The sequence below is a fragment of the Drosophila kikkawai genome, chromosome 2R (genome assembly GCF_030179895.1).
Source record: "Drosophila kikkawai strain 14028-0561.14 chromosome 2R, DkikHiC1v2, whole genome shotgun sequence".
Taxonomy (NCBI): Eukaryota; Metazoa; Arthropoda; class Insecta; order Diptera; family Drosophilidae; genus Drosophila; species Drosophila kikkawai.
In genome coordinates this window covers 21,651,944-21,665,448 of record NC_091729.1, presented here as the reverse complement: position 1 = coordinate 21,665,448, position 13,505 = coordinate 21,651,944, and the positions used below count along the sequence as shown (strand labels likewise).

Below are 13,505 nucleotides of genomic sequence, written 5' to 3'. Positions count from 1 at the left end.
GAAACGAACAAAAAAGATTAAATATATATCTTTTTTTTAACTTCGTGAGTGTGAGAGGACAATTAAAAGAGGTCGTCTTCAGTAAGAAACCTGATCAATACAGTTGGTAAGAAAAGTGTATTGTCTTGATTCGGAGAGTTAGGATGCCCGCCGAGCTCTATAAAAACGTTGTATTCCTTTCTTCCTTTAGATGTCATCATGGCAGTCAATGTTCACTCCACCAATGTGACAACAGAGAATCTATCACGCCACGAAATGCTGGCTTGGGTTAACGACTGCCTGCAGTCAGACTTTTCCAAAGTCGAGGAACTATGCACAGGTAAGTGAGTGCTAAAATTGTCTGGAAAGCGTTTTTATTGGAATGGACCTACCTCTACTCAGGTGCCGCATATTGTCAATTTATGGACATGCTATTTCCCAGTTCAGTGCCTCTAAAGCGTGTGAAATTCCGGACAAATTTGGAACATGAATACATACAGAATTTCAAAATATTGCAGGCGGGCTTCAAAAAGATGTCTGTCGATAAGGTAAAACTCTTACTTTTGTTAGATACGTATGTAGTTCTGTAGTTCTAGACTTTTGGATTTGATTTAAAAACAATGACACAAAAAACCATCCTAATTTTGAAAAGAATTGTAGCAACTTATACTGAGGCTACTGTTTCTTAACCACAAACTCAAATCACTTTGCTTGAAACCACTAAATGTTTACTTTTACCTCTCAGATTATACCCATTGATAAACTGGTAAAAGGTCGCTTCCAAGACAATTTAGAATTTTTGCAGTGGTTTAAAAAATTCTTTGATGCCAATTACAATGGCAAGAAGTACGATGCCCTAGCGGCCCGTGAAGGTGCCCCCATGGTCTTCGCTTCCGTTGGTGCCAGCAGCTACCGACGTGCTCCAGTGGCAACTGGACGACCGGCAGGAACGTCTGTAGTGAAGCCGTGTACGTAGCTTCATCTGCATGGTATAGTTTGTCTATACTTACACCCTCCCGTTTCTTTAATGAAGTAGGCGCCAGGGTGACTTCCCGCACGAATGACGACGACTCTAACTTAACGGGCACTGCAACAGAGGATGCCCAGGCAGTTGGCAAGGATACACCTGAGCAATTGGTAGAAGCGATGAAGGAGCGCGATTTCTACTTTTCCAAATTGCGTGACATTGAGATTCTGTAAGTTGACTTGCTCTAGTCCTGGACTAATTGAACACCAGATTAAATAGACCGAATTCTTCCCTTTCCAGTTGCCATGAAAATGAGGACGCCCAAGCTATGCCGATTTTGCAGCGCATTCTAGACATCTTGTACAAGCCTGGTGTAGGTCATTTTTTTACGTTTAACCTTTTACGTTTAACCTTTCTTCTTATCCCTTCGTTTTATCCCTTTTTTGTTAATTTCAGGATGGATTTTCCGCCTCAAACGCTGATCCAGAGCAGGAGGAGTTTTGAATGTGAAACTAAAAACAAAACAACAATTTAATTTGCTGCATATTTATACTCCAAGCCAAGTTGTGGAAAGCTGCTTTTGTTATGTTTATACACAACATTTGAAAAAAATATGCTGCTATTTACATACAAATATATTACACTGTTATATTTTCTTTATATCATACATATATCGAATGCAATATAAAAAAGTTTTGCCGACTTTATTTACAACATAATACTTGCATTTCTAATAACGATCTCGTTTGGGTAAGGAAGATACTTTAATTAGGGTAAGGATCTCAGGATAAATGGGAAAGTTCCCAGTTTAATTCACTTAGAGCGAATGGTATACATTTCCTTTAAAACATTTCCTATTAAAAAACTAGTTGGAAAGCTACAATAAACGACTTTGAGATACATGGTACCCAAAGAATTTAAATTAATTTGCACCCCGTTCAAAAAATGCTAAAAGTGTGAGCACTGGAAGTAATAACCTTAATAATATTGTTTATTTTAAGTGCATAGCAGTTTTTACGCGGCATATTTATAGCGCTGGGTAAACGACGATATATTTAAATGTATTAAAATATCGATGTTGCAACGACGTTGCTTGCAGCTTTAATATATTTAGAATATTTGTAAAAATCCTAATTATCACTTAACATTATATTTAAAGGTTCAATATTCTTCAAAATGACTATTGATTGCACGATATAAATATTTTTAAAAAATCACGGAATAAATATTTTTAAAAACATCGATATATCGATATCGGCATGACGATGACTATCAACAACCCCAAAAGGCGGTCAGATGGTTTTCCAATTGTAGTACGGACGGTCGTTTTTTTGTGAAAAATTAAAATCTTCTGTATTTTAAAAGAATTTTGCCAGCCGACATTGTGGTCTGTTAAGTAATCAATTAAGAGAAAACGCGTGCAGCATACCTGGAGCTGAAGGTCCATTTCCGTTTCCTGTGTGCTTTTGGAAGCGAGCGTTTCCGCATCCCGAATTCTGTGTGCATTTGTTTACGCCGACCACCACCGCCTCACATCCCACATTTTCTGGTGAACTTTTGCCGTCGGGTGGTGTTGTCACTGCCCCGCCGCCGCTCCCCCAAACTTGGGTGCCGTAAAAAATCGAAACTCCCGCACAGTGGGCTACGAAGTGGTCATAGTCGAGATATTAACTTGAAGTGAAACACGGAGGGTTGTGCAATCGGTTGTGCCAGCACGGCACACACACACACACCTAGGCGACAGGCGTATTAAAATTCAAGCGGACAGCTGATTTCGGAGCGTGCTGCACCCAGTGTGCATTCCACTGTGCAAGGGCGGCAAATATTCCATAAAGCAAAACGGCAAACAAACAAAATTGACGGAAAGCGTAACCAGAAAAAGAAAGGCAGCGGAGAGAAGGCCCTTACTCGTTCGGTTTATTTAAAGACTCGCCGCCGACCAACAACTGCAATCATTTTATAATTCAGCAAACAATGTAAGCTGCTGCCATGACAAAGGACCAAGATCCAGCAATGGTTGTAATTTAGCCCATAATCAACTGGCATTACCTGGAAATAATAACTGCAGAGATATCAGGTGAGGAGAGACCAAACATAGAACGTTTCGTTGACCTTGCTGATGGTGTGTATAAATAATGTACATACATATAAAATATATTCACCCATCACGAATGCGTAATTCCCACTCAAAAGTCTCATTCCCAAAGACCCATCTCACTTGTGCATGTGTGTGATAAATTATTATTTGTTTTGGCTTTTATTTCGAGCAGCCATGAGTTGACGATTTTTAATTTATTTTCGACTATGATCGAGTGCAAACTATTTATAGCTCGGCATTTTTGGCACGACTCCTGCTTTCAACTTATTTAAATTATTGACGCCGTAAGCTTTTTGTGAACTATACATGGTTTTGTTTAAGTTAAAAGTGATTTTCACTTATGCAGTTGGCATTACGTAGTATTCGGAGTGACTCAACTCAGCCTGATAAGACCAACAAAGACAACTCCCGATATGTGTTATGTACATACAGATATCTAGCATTTTTATACCCTTGCAGGGTATTATAATTTCAGTCAGAAGTTTGCAACGCAGTGAAGGAGACGTTTCAGACCCCATAAACTATATATATTCTTGATCAGCATCAACAGGGGAATCTTTCTAGATATGTCCGGAAGAAATCGATTTTTTGGCCATATTTGCGAAATTTCATAAGGGGTTACATCATTAAAATTTTTGATTTTGATAAAAAATTTAATTTTCAAAATTTTTAAATGAAGTATGCAGATTTATTAACTGTAGAAAATCTTGCACAAAACAGTTTTCCGATTTAAAATTAATGCTCTTTTGGCCGAGCTGTGATATTTTTAATTAAAAAAAAAATTAAGAAGTTTTTTAATATAAAAAATCAGATTTTATAATACAAAATAATATTTTTCTAAGTCAAGGAATCATTTCCGACCTCATAAACCATATATATTCTTGATCAGCATTAACATGCGAATCTTTCTAGAAATGTCCGAAAGAAATCGATTTTTTGGCCATTTTTGCAAAATTTGATAAGGGGTTACATCATTAAAATTAGCAAAAACGGCCAAAAATTTTGATTTCTTGAAATTTTAAATTTGGTAAGCAGTTTTTTTAAATTTATAAAAACTAACACAAAACTGCTTTCCGAATCGAAATTAATGCATTTTTGGCTTAGTTAGATATATTTTAATTGTTACCTGCAAGGGTATACAAACTTTGGCTGGCCAAAGATAGCTTTCTTTCTTGTTTTTTATATTACATACATAGAGTACTCCTCAGTCGTTTTGACAAAACGACATAAATAACAAATTCAAGCCCTTAAATCAGTGGCGTTCGCGGCATGTCATCAAGGGGGGGTTTGCTGTGACTTGTCCCATGACTTGCCTCTTGTCTGTTGTGGGTTGAGTGAGTGGTTCTGAAGGACGAACGCAAGATGAGATGCTGGTGAACCGCACTGGCTCTAGCACAGTTTCGGTGATGTTCCCTTGTCACACACGCGCCGCCATTTTGCTGCTTTGGCTTTTATTGCCATTGTCTTTGGCACCACCACCACCCACCCGCCACCCTGAAATGGGTGCTTTCCCCATAGTTGTCCATGCACAGAGAGAAATAGTTGCCTTCAACTTAGCTCTTAACTTTTGTGGAGTAATCTCCAACCTTTAGCAAAGGGTTTACCAGAAATTGTAGTATTTATCATTATGAATTTTAACGTATAACGAATAAGTTTATTATTGGTGTTTAAAAAAATCCAATACAATTCTCATATCATTCCAGATTCTTCAAATAAAATATATTTTTTGTATATTATTATTTTTACCAATGTTTGTAAATAGATTTGACTAGCAGACGCTTTTTTGGCTTCGATTTTCGGCTCTTTTTGTGGGTCTACAAATTTGATTTACTGTAATCGAAAACCGTTCTCGTGGCAACGGCGTCCTTGAGCTCGTGATTTCTTGATTTTATGCATTTCGAAATGGCCACATGCCCAAGATACTAGACACTCTTGGCTTAGAAGCCATTGACCTCAAACGACGCCAAACGTTGGGAATTGACAACTCAAACGATTGAACAAAAAACCAAAAAATAACTGTTTGTAGCAGCTGATGAAACCGGTAAGACCTTTGTGCATTCATTATTTTTGTTTTTTTATTTTCGTTCTGTCGGTTAATGTGTGTCAGCAGAGAGCGGAGAAGCGGCCAACAGCTGATTGCGAAGTTGAAATCGAAATCGACAAATGACGGCCCATAACCGGTTTCCATATGTCGCCTCAGCGAACTGTATCACAACTGTGTTAATAAAGATAATTGCTCTAAAGAAGCTTTGTTAGTTGCCCGTTCTCACATTAGCACACAATGACTTTTCTAAAATATCAAAATTGGTCTACGCAAATCATGCACATTTGCATAGAGCTACGTTTTATCGCTGTCATTACTGGGGATTTTCTATATAGAAGGAATATATTAATGACCCTCTCTAACTTGTACTTTTTACTGTAAAATATTTATTTAAAAATTCAAGACTCAGTCTGACTTTTAGTACTAAATTAATGGTTATTACCAAGTTATGTTTAAAGGTTTTAAAAATTTTATAACTGGAATTTACCTATGAGTTAAAGTACCTCCAACTTTCGTTCCGCTGTAGCCTTCAGATGAGCTCAACATGTAAAAGTTAAATTTATTTTGTGAAGTAAACTTAACTCCGAACTGCTCTTAACAATTTTTTGCTAGTTAAGACATCTTGTCATACCCAAAAATTTTAAAAATCTAATAACAATTGCCACTGAATGAAGGATTTATATTATTGTGATGCTCTTTCTTTTTAAGTGAATTTACAATTGGTATATCACTATTATACAGCTTATATAATCTATAATATAGCATTAGCTATATTCAAATTGGCCTGTGGTGGAGCTGACCTTTTCATTTGGCTAAGAAGCCCTAAGGCTATTATTTAACACGCAGCTGTTGCATGCTACGCTACCTCCATTAATCATAATTCATAATCGTTAAGTTATTATTCGTTCGTCTGCATAAAATAATGAAAATCTGAAGGAAAGACCCACAAATTGAAGACATGCAAGGGAATCAAGCGCTTGTCAACTGGTAACTTTCCACTGCGTCCAAAAAAATAAAAAACAAGAACCACTGATGGTGGTGGGTAGGGCCAGGGAGCGGTGAAAATTCAAAACTCCGATACACAAACATACTGGCGGAAGCGAGACGCTGCCATTGAACTGCAGAGTGAGATGAGGAGCGTAGGGCGGGCAGGGAGTCACAAGACTATGTCAGTCCAAATTCAAACTCGAAAGGGAGCAACAACGCGCATCACAACTGCAGGAAGTGCAAACAAGGCGTTTCTTCAGTGATTATTGAACTAGTCAGCGCTGCTTTGTTTATTGGCCTCGCGGCGGAGAGCGGCGAACAAATAAACAACTGACAAAGAAACGATATCGTATAACGCGTAAGTGGAGCAATTAGGAGCAACCAAAGTTCATTTATACCCCAGCTGTCACACAAACAGCTCCAACGAGTGCCCAAAAACTTGGCAAAAACACATAAACACCTCCTCGCCCCCCCTACTTCTTCGCTATCCCCAAAGTCACAGACTGCGTGACGCTGAACGCTAAATTTCACTTGGCAAATTTACAGCAAAGGGAAATTTTTGTAATTACATCATATGCTCCTTGAACGCCAGTGGTGACCTTGTCCCTTTCAATCCCTATGCCGCCACAAAAGGTCCTTGAGGACACTTATCTAGAATCGGTGGCAGAAATCTCTTTGCAGCTAAGTAAATTTTGCCTAAGCTGTCATGAGTCTTTAAAATGAATACTTCCCATTCCATTCAATTTACGTTATAGATACAATTCAATTTGGATTTAAGCCAAATGAATCCGGTTATAATTAATTTTAATACAATGCGGCGATAGCATTTCAAATAATTTATAAATCTAAAATGAATAATTTATAGCCGTAACTTTAAAATGCATTACCTGTTTAAATTCAGAATGAATTTATATGACCGCAAAATCCGCAATTCGAAAGTTCATTTGTTGATTTCTAATTTGCATTTTTTGCTTGGCGTTTTGCACTCAACCTTTATGGTTCGCCGTGGGAGCCCATGTCAAGAGCAAAAATTGGAGAAATAAAAACCGCCCTCAGCCTTGAAGTTTGGTTTACACGCATAGCCAAATGTCCGTTTTATGCCAAGTTGCCCTTTTCAAAAACAACACAGAAACCAGAATGACGGTGTCCAAATGTGAGGTCCATTTTTGTTTGTACTTTTTTCTTCAATTTCACAAGAGTGAAGAGTGTTTAATGTGAAAAATTTCTTGTTTATATTGTTTTTTTTGAAGTATTTATGTATTTTGAAACTAGTTGGAGACATTTCGGAGCGTATTCTTAAGCTGGTTTCCCAGGTTTCTTGAAAAGTATCGAATAATCTCTAATAAAAATACATATAAATTTAAGTTTTTGGGATTTTCCAATAACATCTTAAGAGCTCACATAGTTACAGTTTTTAGCAGTCTTTGTATTCTAGAAAATATAAATTTAAAACATAAAAGGACGCTTGTATGTGAGACTGTGCGACTGCACGTGCTAAGTGCACCTTGTTGGCTCCTTTGTAACCTATGCAGTGGCTTTCTTGACAGGTTTTTAAGTGATGTCGCCATCACTTTTGGCTAAAATCAAGAAAGAATGTCTCAGGCGAGATTCTTATATAAATTATTTTATTCTGCTTGATTGCAGAGGACAAGGACAATCTCAAACATTGGGGTTTCTTAAGAACTTTCTAAGTGATTTTTTTCAACCCACTTTGTAAGCCCCTTTAATAATGTTTTTATATGCGGTATGTATGAATATTCGATTTATACATAAGTAAAGGTGACCCAAAATCAACCTAATTAATCAATCAACCTTAACCTCCTACAGTTTTTATACTGATAGGGTACCAAGGTATTATAATCTTAAACCTATCAGACAGAGGCATTTCCTCTTACTCGGTAACATATTATATATCACCATCACGAGTCAGTTGATTTTCTGTAGATTTTCATCTAATCCGCGAGGTATGGAAATTTTTATGATTTTAAATTATCATATAGCTTTCACAGGAATGATAGAAAGAAGTGTAGAAAAATAATACGTTTAGTAATAAATCCTTATTATGTCTGAATATATACGTATATATCATACCTTATTTACCGGTTTGGTCAAATTACAAAGTGTAAGCGTATACAAACTTTAACTTCCCAAAGTTTGAATGCTTTCTTAATGTTTTGTATTTCACTTTCTTTGAAACAGTAGAAAAATAAGCATGAGTTTGTCGCCAATATAATTTTAAATTACTCATGAATACAGAGATAACCAAGGATTCTCGGTTTAAGCAACACTAATTGGAGCCTAAACCCATTCTCCAAAGTAAATTTAATTGATCATGAAAGCATGTTGGCTAAGTGCATCACCAATTGCATTGAACAAACAATAGAAGTGCACAAACAAAATGCGAAAACCGCAAATCAATTAACAACCACCAGCAGCAATCCTTTAGCAGAATGGGGGGGGCTTAGCTGGGCCCACTATCAATTACGGATATCAATTAAGCGGAAGGCGAGGGGTAAGACTGACAGCTGATGTTAAGCGAACTTAGCTCTCTGGGTACGTCAGAGAATATTAAAGTTTAAGCGGTGTCGAGGCCAAGTTCTCACTTGAATTCTTTAGTTTTTGCAACAAAAACGATGAAGGACACTGGATGCCAGCTGGGAACTATTTGATCCTGATAGTTCCCCTGCTTTTGAGTCAACCCTTTGGCCAAGGAAACTTTAACTGAGGTGATGCTTAAAGTGAATGAGAAGGGGGGAAAAACAAACTCAATTCCACTCAAGGCGACAAAAGTGCCCTTGCCTTCACCACAGGGTTTAATCAATTAAAACGTACTGACACAGTTTTCAGAATCGTATTCCACAGATAAACCATATTGAGATATTAGTAAATGCGTGTTTTCTTAGAGTTTCGACAGATAAACCATATGTAGATACTATTAGTAAATGAGTGTTTTCTTAGAGTTTTTCCCATGTATATTTTGTATTCATGTTTTACTGCTCCGCCGCCATATAGTAATCAGACTAATAACCCCCTAATTTGCTGGCCTAGGTCAGCATCTAACAACGGGTCTCCTGTATGAACCCAGAGGATCGTAAAGCTTATCGCCCCCTTAAAGCACAGCAACAAAGAATTACCCCACAATGAGCCGACTGCAGGAATTTATTGAGCCTCTTGAACACCTTAGAAAGTTTTTTACTTATCACTACTATATTAGGCTTGTGCTTCAAAGCTAGTCATTATTCATAGATTATTTCAAATAACTCATAAAAGTAAGAAAGCGGATTCTTCTAGATGCGTTTGGATTTAAAAAGCCACAAGTTCTAAGTAAATGGTAGATATATTTTTAATAGAATTAAGGTGAAGTAGTGAATGAAGTGGTTAGAGATAACTAATAATAACTAATAACCACTAAAAAATGTTAGATTTAGCTACAAAATAAGAATATAACAAGCATTGCTTCTTCTTTTCAGTCTTGATCAATCTAAAACCTTCATCCCTTTGAGTATTAAAAACTATCCGTCTGATAAAATTATATTTATTAACGATCAAGGCTGCTCTGACATGTGTGCTCCGATTTGATTGCAATGCTGTTGTAACTAGTATAGCAATTACCGACAATCACATGATGTGTGGTGTATATAGAATCATAAATACATATACATACATTCGTATACTATGTATGTCAGGCTCTGCATCAGAATCCGAATCCAAATGTGACCACTGCCAAAAAGAGAGGAAAAAGAGCGCAGCGTCACAGACCGTTGGCATGTTGACAGACGCCAACGCGTGTTGCTCGTACGTAGATACTACATACAAACTGACACTGCGAGTGGCTACATATGTATGTAACTGCACAAACACACAGATATAGGAAATACTATAGGCACGACGCTCTTTGATAAGAAATTTATTAGATTAAGGCAACGATTGCTGCGATTACAGACGCCGAGTAGCCTTGTCCGCTTCCCACGTTCCACACATGTTCCAATCCGCCTCGTTCCGCCGGCCCCATTCCACCATCCACAACGTGAGTTGCTTCAGTCGGCCTTCCGCCGAGCCGCGCGACTGTTGTTTCTTCAATCTTGAATCCGGGGATCCAAATCCGAGTCCGAGTCCAAGTCTGGACAGTGCAGGCGACCGCGCGAGATGCCTCTGACGAGTTTCTTTGTCTTTTGCTAAGTAAACTACTTCGGACTAAACAAGATGTGGACTTTAGGTTTCAAGTGTGACTTGTTCTACAAAGTGAAAGTGCTGCCATTGCGGTTGAAAAGTGTTGCATACGGCCAGGGGCAGCTGGAAGTGCTTCAAGATGCTTATTTTTGTAACTAAGCAAAATGGTAATGGAATTATCACTTTAGCTAAAGGAATAAAACATGTTAGACTGAAATAATTACTAATTACTCTTTTGGGATCATAAACTGGTTGTGTAATATTCCGGCTAGATCACGTGTGCGGAGCATTCTGAATAATATAAACCCATTCAACAATGTAAACCAAATACATTCAGAATCGGTTTATTCGAGGGCTAGGCATTAGCTTTGCCTATCGCGTTGCCTAGTATAAAGGCATTTTCTGCCAATTATATTGTAAAGATAAGCAACTAAATATATAATCAGACAAGTGATATAGCTATATATGTATATATACCAAAGGCGTAATCGCGATGTCGGAAATCAGACAATCGTACTTTCTGAAAATCTCGGCACTCACTTTCCACATGAAATGTACATTTTAATCAGTGTCGTACGTTGGTGATATTGCCCCCCATTCAAGTCTTAAATCAAATACAAATTATTTGGCCTCCCTCTTACGAGATCCTGCACACGCCACTGACTGTTATCATTTAATCGATCCGCGCGTATCGAACGTTGAACTTGGTTATAGGCAGCTTCATTTTCATGGAAAGTTAATATTGAAAAACATTTCGAACTTGAATATTTGAGTGCATTACTGGAGCTATTTTTTGTTATTTGTTTACAATGCTATTATACCTACATATTCTTGAATATATTAAAATAATAAAAGAAGCTCTGAATTGTATAGAAATTCCATAGAACACAAGGGTCATTCCAACTGGAGGGTTATTTAATTTTATTTCGAGACTGGACTGTAAGTTGCATTGTCTGAAAACAATGTATTTTATTTTATATTAGTAAATTGTATTTTTAATTTTGCGGATGTGTATAATAACGTCTACAAGACCTTCTTAGAAAGCTTTTCATTTAAATAGAAAATCATTCTTGGGGCTTACGATTTGATATTGTTTTGTTTCTTATGTCGAGGGTAGATACTGTGGGGTAGTTATTTCCTTTTTCCTATTTATGTATATATTTTTAGACCATTTTAAACCGTGGCCTTTGCCAACTATCAAATACAGCTGCGGTTGAAAATATATCACACTTGCAGAAAATATTGGTATATCAATAAATCAGTATTTTATTATAGTGATATATTTGGAATAAAGTTTGGAAGTTATTTTTGCTTATTTTGTATAAATTATTCATTTTGCACGGCTAGTAATTTGACCGCTACTGTTGCAGCGAGTATGTTTACACTGTTGTGTATTTTGTATTGTTTGTCAATTCAGCAGATGAAATTAAGCTGGTGCGTGCGATTCGGCAATTCCTTTGTGCGGCTGTTGTGAAGAATTCGTGCCTCATTTATTTGGTTTGCATTAAGTGCTACATTTAAGATTAGCCCCTTGGTCATATTTAAGTCATTTATCAGATTTCCCAACTCACCGCTCTTCCTACTTTCTTGCAGAGCTCCCATTGAAGGCTGCTAATCGAGGACAGAGATCATAAATCATTATCCAGCGCCAGCAAGGAGGCAGCACCCACAGCGGCAGCGATTGAGTTGCACAGCCCGGAGACAAATTAATCATACGCCGCGTTGGCCGCCTCGTTGTCGATATGTATTCCCTTGTCCATCCACCGCCGAACTGCGCGGCGCGCACTTGACACGCGTTGAAGCGGAGCCAAGACCGAGAACCACTTATTGCAGATAGCAAGGCGGGGAACAGGAGAGTTTCCCGGAGTAGCGCTACGCCTCTTGCAACATTATCATCGGAGCCTCAAGCTTTGATTTGTTTTTGTTATTCGTTCGCATTTAGTTCGAATTGTTACGCCGGGCGAGCCGCGTTTACTTGGCCTAAGGAAGTGTTCGATTTCTGTGACAACAAAGTACCGCATGTGGCTGCTAGGGCTAAATCCGCTTACCAGCAGCAGTAACTGCTACAACATCAGCAGCAGCGACATCAACAGCAACTGCAACTTCGACCAGTTGCCATCAACCCGTCAATATATTCTCCGCTGGCCTGTGATAAACCCCATATCGTTCTTAATGAATGACATTCGGTCCAAGTCATTCTATCGTGCAGGCAAAGCAACATCTGCAGCATCCGCGTCGGCCACGGCCAAATCCACTGCTAAATCGTTTGATAAATCGCAGAACAACAATCCCCGTACTTACAACAACAGCGGCAAGTCGAATAAGGTGTTCCTCCACTATATACCCCGCGATCCGCGCCTAAGAATTTTTAACAAGACCGCCACCCTGAATAAACCCTTGAATCGCACCACCCTGAGCGAGCTAAACATAACTGAAGATCTGTGCAATTATGGTGAATTAATTGGTGGTAGTGCTAAAGTGAATCTAGTGCCAGTGAAATCATAAGTGTGTCCGCAATTCGTAGTGACGCGTTTTTTGTTTCCCTTCCAATTTGGTTCGAGTGTTTCCCCCACGAAAGCAGCATCCCGAGAAGGTAAGAAAGGTTTCGAGTTGGTCTTCGGCCCGCCGATGTTTGTTTTCTTTTTGCGTTGCATCTTAAACCCCAATATAGCCTATATAAATGTCTAAAATTAGAAGCAGACAGACTGACGGGCAGAAAACAACAAGCCGCCTAAGAAATTGGATTTTCGAAATAATTTTCGTGGTAGTCCGAGGCCATTATTATTATTGGGACATCAGCTGCTCGACGCTCAAGTGACGCACTTTGTTTGGGAGAGCGAGTGGGGCTCGTTCTCTCTGTTTTCCGTTGAGAATTTTCCGCTGGTTTCCTGAGAGGTCAAGTTGAAGGCGATCAGAAAATTAAATAAGTGAAAATGCCAAAATGAGCAATCAGTTTCTGCGCGAATTTTTCAACGAAATGTTTTCGAGCAGTTCTTGTTCTTGTTGTAAATGATCTCTGGGAAATAACTACAGGTCCATCTCAGCTAGGGTCTAGACCACTAGCGTTTCTAACAGTTGCTTCCTCCTTCTCCCCTCAGCCACGCACTGCAGCGTTGACCAACGGAGACCAGGGTAACATCATCCATCTGCCGCCTACTTAAGACAAAATCAATGCTGAAGTCTAATGCAAACTGTGTTCAACTCCAATAATCAACCGCTTGGACAAGAGAGTGCAAATTTTACAAACGTTTTTTATAGCC

At 38.4% G+C, this 13,505-nt stretch overlaps 2 protein-coding genes across 4 annotated transcripts; both read left to right on the top strand.

Moving 5' to 3' along the window:
• Positions 1-197: 197 nt before the first annotated feature.
• Positions 198-1,637, top strand: LOC108076212 (microtubule-associated protein RP/EB family member 1-like). 2 transcript variants are annotated; one of them, XM_070284690.1, is made up of 6 exons: positions 198-319; positions 382-527; positions 725-947; positions 1,016-1,175; positions 1,247-1,319; positions 1,403-1,637. In XM_070284690.1, exons 1-6 carry the CDS (start codon positions 199-201, stop codon positions 1,448-1,450), a joined length of 771 nt encoding a protein of 256 aa, XP_070140791.1. In that variant the 5' UTR covers position 198; the 3' UTR covers positions 1,451-1,637. The 2 variants fall into 2 exon arrangements, with proteins under 2 accessions (XP_070140791.1, XP_017024441.1); XM_017168952.3 differs by having other exon boundaries at positions 1,013-1,175; positions 1,403-1,631.
• A 613-nt stretch (positions 1,638-2,250) lies between these two features.
• LOC108076336 (uncharacterized) lies at positions 2,251-13,479 on the top strand. 2 transcript variants are annotated; one of them, XM_017169121.3, is made up of 3 exons: positions 2,251-3,023; positions 11,839-12,838; positions 13,344-13,479. In XM_017169121.3, exon 2 carries the CDS (start codon positions 12,265-12,267, stop codon positions 12,748-12,750), a length of 486 nt encoding a protein of 161 aa, XP_017024610.1. In that variant the 5' UTR covers positions 2,251-3,023; positions 11,839-12,264; the 3' UTR covers positions 12,751-12,838; positions 13,344-13,479. The 2 variants fall into 2 exon arrangements, with proteins under 2 accessions (XP_017024610.1, XP_017024611.1); XM_017169122.2 differs by lacking the exon at positions 2,251-3,023 and adding an exon at positions 10,135-10,412.
• The last annotated feature ends 26 nt before the right edge of the window (positions 13,480-13,505 follow it).

What these genes read in the sequence shown, in the direction of transcription:
- LOC108076212 (XM_017168952.3), top strand. Translation starts at nt 199, where the DNA reads ATGGCAGTCAATGTTCACTCCACCAATGTGACAACAGAGAATCTATCA. An exon ending in AGTCGAGGAACTATGCACAG is followed by an intron (nt 320 to 381) that starts GTAAGTGAGTGC and finishes ACCTCTACTCAG; the next exon opens with GTGCCGCATATTGTCAATTT. An exon ending in AAAAGATGTCTGTCGATAAG is followed by an intron (nt 528 to 724) that starts GTAAAACTCTTA and finishes TTTACCTCTCAG; the next exon opens with ATTATACCCATTGATAAACT.
- LOC108076336 (XM_017169121.3), top strand. Translation starts at nt 12,265, where the DNA reads ATGTGGCTGCTAGGGCTAAATCCGCTTACCAGCAGCAGTAACTGCTAC.